General features: G+C 41.2%; 1 protein-coding gene across 1 annotated transcript in view; it reads left to right on the forward strand.

Moving 5' to 3' along the window:
• The window catches only part of LOC122642949 (1,4-alpha-glucan-branching enzyme 3, chloroplastic/amyloplastic), a 35727-nt gene extending 35533 nt beyond the window's left edge, over nt 1-194 (forward strand). Inside the window, exon 21 of the mRNA XM_043836570.1 lies at nt 148-194. Within this exon, the coding sequence (XP_043692505.1) occupies nt 148-180 (33 nt within the window). The 3' untranslated portion in view covers nt 181-194. The remainder of the gene's footprint in view (nt 1-147) is intronic.
• The last annotated feature ends 7593 nt before the right edge of the window (nt 195-7787 follow it).

The following is a 7787-nucleotide window of genomic DNA, read 5'->3' on the forward strand; positions in this document are numbered from 1 at the left end:
CTTTCATGGGAGGTGTGGCAACCACTGGTTGACTATGTTTTGTTAGATCAAAAGCCAAAACTGGTTCTTTATATCCAACTGTTCCAGTATCAGTAAATACACATAGTATGTAGAGCCTGTACTAATTTATTTTTTTCATCATCGCAGGTTTATAAGTTAACTCGAATTTTAAGAATATGAGCTGTTCTGCTTTGCCAAGTGAATTTACAGTGCAGATGCTTATTTCAAGGACATGAGCACTTGGTCCCTTTGCTAATTCACTCTTTGGATACTCTTCCTTACCTCCTTGGCTCTCCTTCTAAAGACTAAATTCTGATCCAGAGCTGAGCAGCCTACCATAAGGGAGTTATGATTTTGTAATGGGTACCATTTCACTGGCCGTGCGTGTCTTTTGGTCAAGATATATTCTTGAATGGTATTGTTGTATTAGTTATCGTACAACTGATCCTGCTGGTTGACCCATTTTTCAGTCCCCACGGCTGTGCTTCTCGCTCACACAAAGGAGGACGTATCTCAAAGGGTTGCCATCATCTGATCCAGTTGTTTTTTTGACATTTGCGGGTTCATAGCTTCATCCGAAGGGAAATCAAGGCTCTGACTCCTGTGTACATTTCCAATTGACCACTGAAATTTATCGAAGACAGGGAATTTTGAATCTTACGAAGAGAACTCCGCAGCTTTCCCTGATTGGAAACATGTTGGTCTCAAATGCTTTTTCCTTTTTATCCTAACCTCAAGATGGGGCTATTTGTACAATGACTTTGAACAATTTGAGATTGCTTCTGGATGGTATAGAAATCAACATGTTCATGTTTTATAGTTTTGGATATAAAGTAAGAAAAAAGATGTTTCATGACCCCTCACTCCTGTAAGGACTATAGGTTGATCTGGTATTGAAGTACAATGTAAGATTCTGTTAACTTTTTATAAAAAAAAATTATAGCAGGGGACTCCTTGTGGTGGGTGGTTGGGTGAGAGCTTGGCAAGTTCAATTGTGAACCAAGTAGTCAAATTTTCTTATAGCACTAAGCAGGATCATTCTAGATACATGAGAAAGAAACAGATACCTTTGATTGTGATTAGCAAATATTGTAATAAAGTACATTATCAACAACATTTATCTTCTTTTCACTGCCCTAGCCTCAATTGCAAGTTGATGAGCTGGTTCGGTACAGAGTTTTCTTGTTTTTTGTTAATACAATACATGATAAAAAGGTTCAAAAGAGATTTGATGTCGAGCCAAACAGAGATCTCCGATGGCCAATGAGAGGAATCCTGGTTCATCCATGCCAGTAAAGCCTTACAATCGGTCCAAATGTTGATGTCGAATTTTAAGGATTGAGCTTTGCGTAGTCCCTAGAGCAGCCCTCTTTTGCACTCCCTGTGAATCCAAAATCCATACGAGCATCAACAGAAATGTTGTTGCATGTAAGTACAGAGGACCATCCTGCCTCACAAGAATCAGTTTTAAAGCTCTCATTACATACAATAGTGGCAAAACCAGGTTTTGTAAGCTCAAGGTAATCAGACATGGTTAAGGAGGGCACTATTGAAGGAGAATGGGTAATCTAAGGAGAAGTAAATTTAATCTAGTTGGATATATCAGGATTTGGAGGGCAAACGAGACATTGGTTGCGCATCTGCCATAAAAAATAGCATGTAATTGAAACAACTGCAAGAAAAAAGGGCTTCTCAGTAATTTGACTGGAAGTGGGTAATAAAAATTGGAATAAGAATTCATAGATGGATAAGGCTTGGATGTATTCAGATGGAAGACCTAGGCAGCGTTTATTTAGGGAGCGTTTGGTTGCGTAAATCAACAGAATGGTGTTCTGTCGGACCATAATTCTAAAGGAAAATTATCAACGCCCCCTCCCCCCGACGTTTGCATATATTTTAAAGCACACCCACTAACTACCATAATATCAATCGTTATCCATTTTTAAATGGTGGTAACCTATGAAATTTCTTTGACCAAAATGCCCTTAATACTAAAACATAAAAAACCTATTCCTAAAACATTTCTTACCGTTGGAGACTTAACTCCCCCATCTGTCCGACTACCTGAGCTTCTCTCCCCCACTCCTTGCTGTCTGACTACCTGAGCTTCTCTCCCTCATTCCTTGCTGTCCGACTACCTAAGCTTCTCTCCCCCATCCCTTCCCCTGCTATCTCTCCCCCACCCATTTCCGGCCACTGTAAATAATTCTATACTCGCCATTCTATCTATTACTGCAGTGGTAGGATATCGACCCATTAGTAGCATTGGCAGAGAAAATTGCATTTCCAACTGATTAGATCCATATCCACTAAAAAACAAAAACAAAAACAAAAAAAAAGAAAAAGAAAAGAAAAGGTCCGCGCAGTTACGTACTAGTGATTTTCAGGCACATAGAAAGCAATTTAATCAGTAAGTGCTCCACATAACCATCATTAATCTTACCACATTTAGTTTAGATTAGTGCTGCTATACTCGATATCAAATACAACCCAAACATTCAAACTTCACATGTCAAGGTGTTAATGGATTTGACAGGGAGGAGAATAAAATACTTACAAGGAGCGTCGGTTATTCACTGGGAAATATGAAGTAACCAAACAGAAAAATAGGCGAAATAGGCTGAACCAGGAGCATTTCGATTTCAATCCAAGAGAGCATGAGTCGCAGATCGATTTTAGGCCAAGAGAGCAAGTGTCACAAATCAATTTCAGGTGTTACTGCTCGATTTCAGGAATTTGACGGTAAAGCAGAGAGAGAGAGATTCCAACCTTTGGATCGCCAGGTGGAACTTCCTCAAATGTCGCCATTGTTCCTCACAAACTTAGGGTTTTGACTCCTTCATTCCACAGCTCTGAGAACCAGAGCTTTCTAGAGAAGAAATATAGGAATCACTTGTGATTAGAGAAGAAAGAGAAGGAGTTGAAGAGGTACTGGTCGTCGAGGTTTCTTCGGGGTAGTTGTGAATGCATGCAATGCATCGAATAAAAATTACTAAGTTTTGTCGAGCAATGGTGATTCGAATAACTTCAACGAAGATGATTCCGTCACTTGAATCCTATCACTTGAAGCCGCATCCAATATTGAAGAACAAATTACCAAAGTATATAATGAAAATTACACATATGTTCGAAAGGATGGAGAAATAAAATTTATTCTAACAATGATTCTAAAAAAAATAAAATTTCATATGATAACCTAATTACATAAGATCTAAAAACTAAAAATAAAAAGAAGAGGATGAGAGCCCGGGTATAACGAAGAGGAACGGCACTGATGCTATTTAATAGAAAAATAAAACTGAAAAAGAAAACGAAGGACTGAAGGGAGAGAGAGCGGCTGGAGTGCGGTCAAGATGGATTTTATATGGGGGGAGAGAGAGCTCGTGAAAGGGAAATGGGAAGGAGATAGGAGAGATGAGAGAATTTAAGAGGAAGTGGGAGAGCCTCCAATTCTGACACCCCTCCAATTCCCTCCAATCCCTCACATAGGAGCTGAAATGAGCACCCTACCCTATCTTGGGCAGTGTGTTCAGGCAGTGGGTAGGTGGTCATTTCCGCTCCTATGTGAGGGATTGGAGGGAATTGAAGGGTGTCAGAATTGGAGGTGATACTGATCGGAGAGACAAGATATAGATTTTTTTTTGATAAAAAGGAAATTTATTGATACTGATCGGAGAGACAAGATATAGATTTTTTTTTGATAAAAAGGAAATTTATTTACGCCGGAACGAAGTTCCAACAAAGTCAGAGTACAAAGATAAGGAAATACAGGGAGGGGGGGTGTCAACCACACTGGAAGGGATTGGGAGGTAGCACCAACTGAGGCTAATATATCTGCAGTAGCATTGCCTTCCCTTAAGGTGTGAGTGAAAATAACATCTTGGAAATTAGAAAGGAGATTCCAACAGTCCTGCACGATGTGTAAAATTCGCCAAGGAATGTTCCTGGTCTGATGATTGAGAATCTCTACCAATACTAAGTTGTCACTTTCCACAATGATGTGAGAGAGTTGCAGTAGAACAACAAATGAGAGGGCTTGACGAACGGCCAGTGCCTCTGCGATTAGAGCATACGTGAAGCCCGCACCAATTGCGAAACAACCTATGAAAGAAGTAGCAGATCTACACACACCTCCAATACCTGCCAGGCCAGGGTTCTCGTGGCTAGCACCATCCACATTGAATTTGAGATAAGGATCAATAGGGGGAAGCCAGGAAATGCGAGCAATGCTACGTTGAGAAGATGGTTTGCTGTGAATCACAAAGTCATTGACATGCACACTAGCCCGAAGGATGATAGCAGATGTATTAAATGGCAAATTCCTGATAACCAAATCCCAATAGCTACTCCATATGTGCCAAACCACATTACAAAATAGTGCAAGCTTGAGGTTCTGATCCCTGTGATGTTGCGTTATAGAGTTGATCATCTAAGTAACGCCTTCTTCAATGTTGGGGCAAAGAAGTAGTTGATCAAATCCAACCTGATTCCAAGTGCTTTGAACCGTGGGGCATTCAAGGAATAAATGAGTGGCACTTTGGGGACTCGGTTGGCAAATGTAACAAAGCGGATTTAAATGAAATCCCCTGGAGTTGAGAAGATCAGGTAATGGAAGCTTGTTGGAGCATTTTCCAAAGGAGGTGTTGAACTTTTGGAGCTGATGGGAGATGCCAGAGTTTGAGCCACGGCCGATTGGGATGCATGGAGATATCACCAATAGCAAGACGATAGGTAGAAGCCACAGTAAAACAACCGGAAGCCGTGTGGGCCTAGATAATCTTATCCTCTATGGGGAAGATGGGTGGGTAAGGGGATCGAAAGGATGGCAAAGGCAATGTTCGGAGGCCACCAATGGAATATGCGATCACGATTCCAGAGATTTGTAGTTGGATCAATGAAGTAGTCAACAAATAATGGGGAGTCAGGGAGAAGAGGGAAAGGGGTAAGAGAAGGATGGTAATCCGGGATCCAGTAATCGATCCAAGGGTTGATATTACGACCATTGCCTACTTGGTGAAAGGCACCCTTCTGAAGAAATGCTCAAGTAGAGCAAATAGATTTCCACCCCCAAGAAGAGGAATGGGGGCAGCTAGCAGCTAGAAAAGTGGTTGAGGGAAAGTACTTTGCCTTCATTAACCTAGCCCAGAGAGAAGAGGGAGGATGCAGAAGCTCCCAACCCTTTTTTGCAAGCATAGCAAGATCATAGGGAGGATAATTTAATGTTTAGACTTCCAGCTCTCTTGGGCAGACAAATGGTTTTCCAAGCAATGGTGGGAACAACTGATTTTGTGCCGTTGGACTAGAAGAAATTTCGAGAGATGGACTCCAGAGTTTGGTTGATGAAGCATGGGAGTTGAAAGCAAGACATTGTGTACAACGGCATGGCTGATAGGGTGGACTGAACTAATACACATTTACCAGCAGGGCTAAGAAATTTAGCTTTCCAATGTTGGAGTTTAGAATTCACTCTAGAAATAAGATCTGAACAATGAGCCTTGGAAAGTTTACCTCCAACGAAGGGAATGCCCAAATACTTATCAAGCTAAGCTGTAGGGGTGATCTGAAAGAACTCATGAAGGCGCCTTTTGATGTCCGCATCAACATTAGGACTGAATTGAGCTCTTGTTTTAGAGAGGTTGATAGCTTGCCCCGAAAGAGTACAGTAAGATTTGAGGACATCCTCCATATTTCTGGCTTCAGACATGGTGGCCTCGCCAAATAAAATTAGATCATCCGCAAAAGCCATGTGGGAAATTCTCTCTCCCCCCCTACTAATTTGAATGCCCTTGATTTTTTGCTCTGCCATTGCAAGTGAAAGTTTGGTTGTCAGAACCTCCGCACAAAGAACAAACAGATACGAGGAGAGGGGGTCTCCCTGATGAAGTCCTCTGGAAGGACGGAAGTAGGGAAGAGGAGTGCCATTGAGAAGGATTCCCAGTTGAGTTGTAGTGACACAGAACATAACTTTATCCACCCAGTTGCTATTGAATCCAAATTGGATGAGAGTAGTGTGCAAGAAATTCCATTCCTACTGATCATAAGCCTTATTCATGTCTATCTTCAACGAGAAGAATCCCTTCCGTCCTCTTCTTGAACTTTTGATTTTGTGAAGTAGTTCATGGAAAATGAGAACGTTATCTTGGATCTGCCTACCTTTCACAAAGCCATTTTGGTTGAATGAAATGATTCGATTCAAAATAGGCCTGAGACGATTGATAAGAATTTTAGAGATGATCTTGTAGGAGAAATTACACAGGCTGATTGGTCTAAACTCTGTAGTTGATGTTGGGAACTCCACTTTCGAAATGAGTGAAATAAATGTCTGATTATGGGGCAGGTTGAAAGTGCCTGAGTTGAAAAAACTTTTCACAAACTCCTTAATATCAGTTCCAATAGTATTCCATGACTTGTGATAAAATAACTCCGGATAGCCGTCGGGTCCCGGTGCTCTATCAGAGGGCATCGACATCATTGTATTGAAAATTTCAGCATCAGTAACTGGGCTGTTGAGGCTAGCATTACCTTGAACAGTCACTCTGTCTCGAATTGGGAGAAAGTATTCCTCCTGCAGCCTAGTATTTTGTGTTTGATAGATGCTTTTAAAGTAATTGACAAAGGCATTCCCAATTTCAGCTTCATCAGTGAGAGAGACTCCAGCTAAATTGATGGACCTAATATAATTTCTTGTCCTTCTCTTGAGAGTGGATAGGTGAAAAAATTTTGTGTTCCGATCACCCTCTAGATTCCAGCGTAAACGAGATTTTTGAAGCGAAAGTAATTCCTCTTGATGGTGCAGACGATTGAGCACAACAATAAGTCTTTTCTCTTCTGGGAACCAATGAACATTGCGCTCTTCTGGGGGAATAAAATAATGGGCAGTTAGTTGGTGTCGAACCTCTTCCATTTGTTGAAAAATATTTCCAATAACGTGTCTGTTCCACCCCTTGAGAACCGATTGCAGAGAGTGTAATTTCATGTGCAAATTGAAAGAGGGAGAGCCTCTAAGTCGTGAAGTAGACCATGAAAATGAGATTGTGTCATTATAGGTGGGTTCCACAGTCCAAAGGGCTTCAAACCGGAAAGGCCGAATGCCTCTTGGTCTTGGACGTTCAGGTTGAAGGAATATAGCTCTGTGGTCGGATGAAGATAAAACTTCATTAAAAACAATAGCATCCGGGAACTTGGAGAACCATTCATCATTGGAGAGGAATCTGTCCAAACGAGCTTCCACTCTCCTATCTTCATTTTGTCTATTAGACCAGTGTAATGGTACCCAGTATATGGAACTTCTTAGACACAAGCAAGATTAGTGAAAGAAGTAAAAGGAGTGAGTTGTGCATTAGTGATGAGCCTACCTCCTTTTTCGTCCAATGGGTTAAGATAAGTGTTCCAATCACCACCAAGAATCCAAGGATGTTGAACAAAAGGAGCCAAATTAAGCACAGTATTAAACTGAACCTTTCTGAGGTGTTCAAGACAATTCAAGTAGACAAAAGTCATCACCCAAGTTTGAGTAAGATCCAACAAAAAGACCTCTACATGAAAGCACCAGTTACTACTCCAAAGTACAGTACACTGAGCACGATCAGACCATAACAACAATAAACCACCAACTCCGTTCATTGCTGGAGTACAAAAATAGTGAGGCATGGATAAGGATCTTGCTGCGTTGAGGGGGTTGGAGGATGACAACTTAGTTTCAGACAGAAAACAAACAACAGGTCTATGTTTTATTATAAGCTGATGGACCTCCCGTCGTGTCGAGGGGTGACCTAACCCTCAACAGT

The sequence above is a fragment of the Telopea speciosissima genome, chromosome 10, assembly GCF_018873765.1.
Source record: "Telopea speciosissima isolate NSW1024214 ecotype Mountain lineage chromosome 10, Tspe_v1, whole genome shotgun sequence".
NCBI classification, from domain to species: Eukaryota; Viridiplantae; Streptophyta; class Magnoliopsida; order Proteales; family Proteaceae; genus Telopea; species Telopea speciosissima.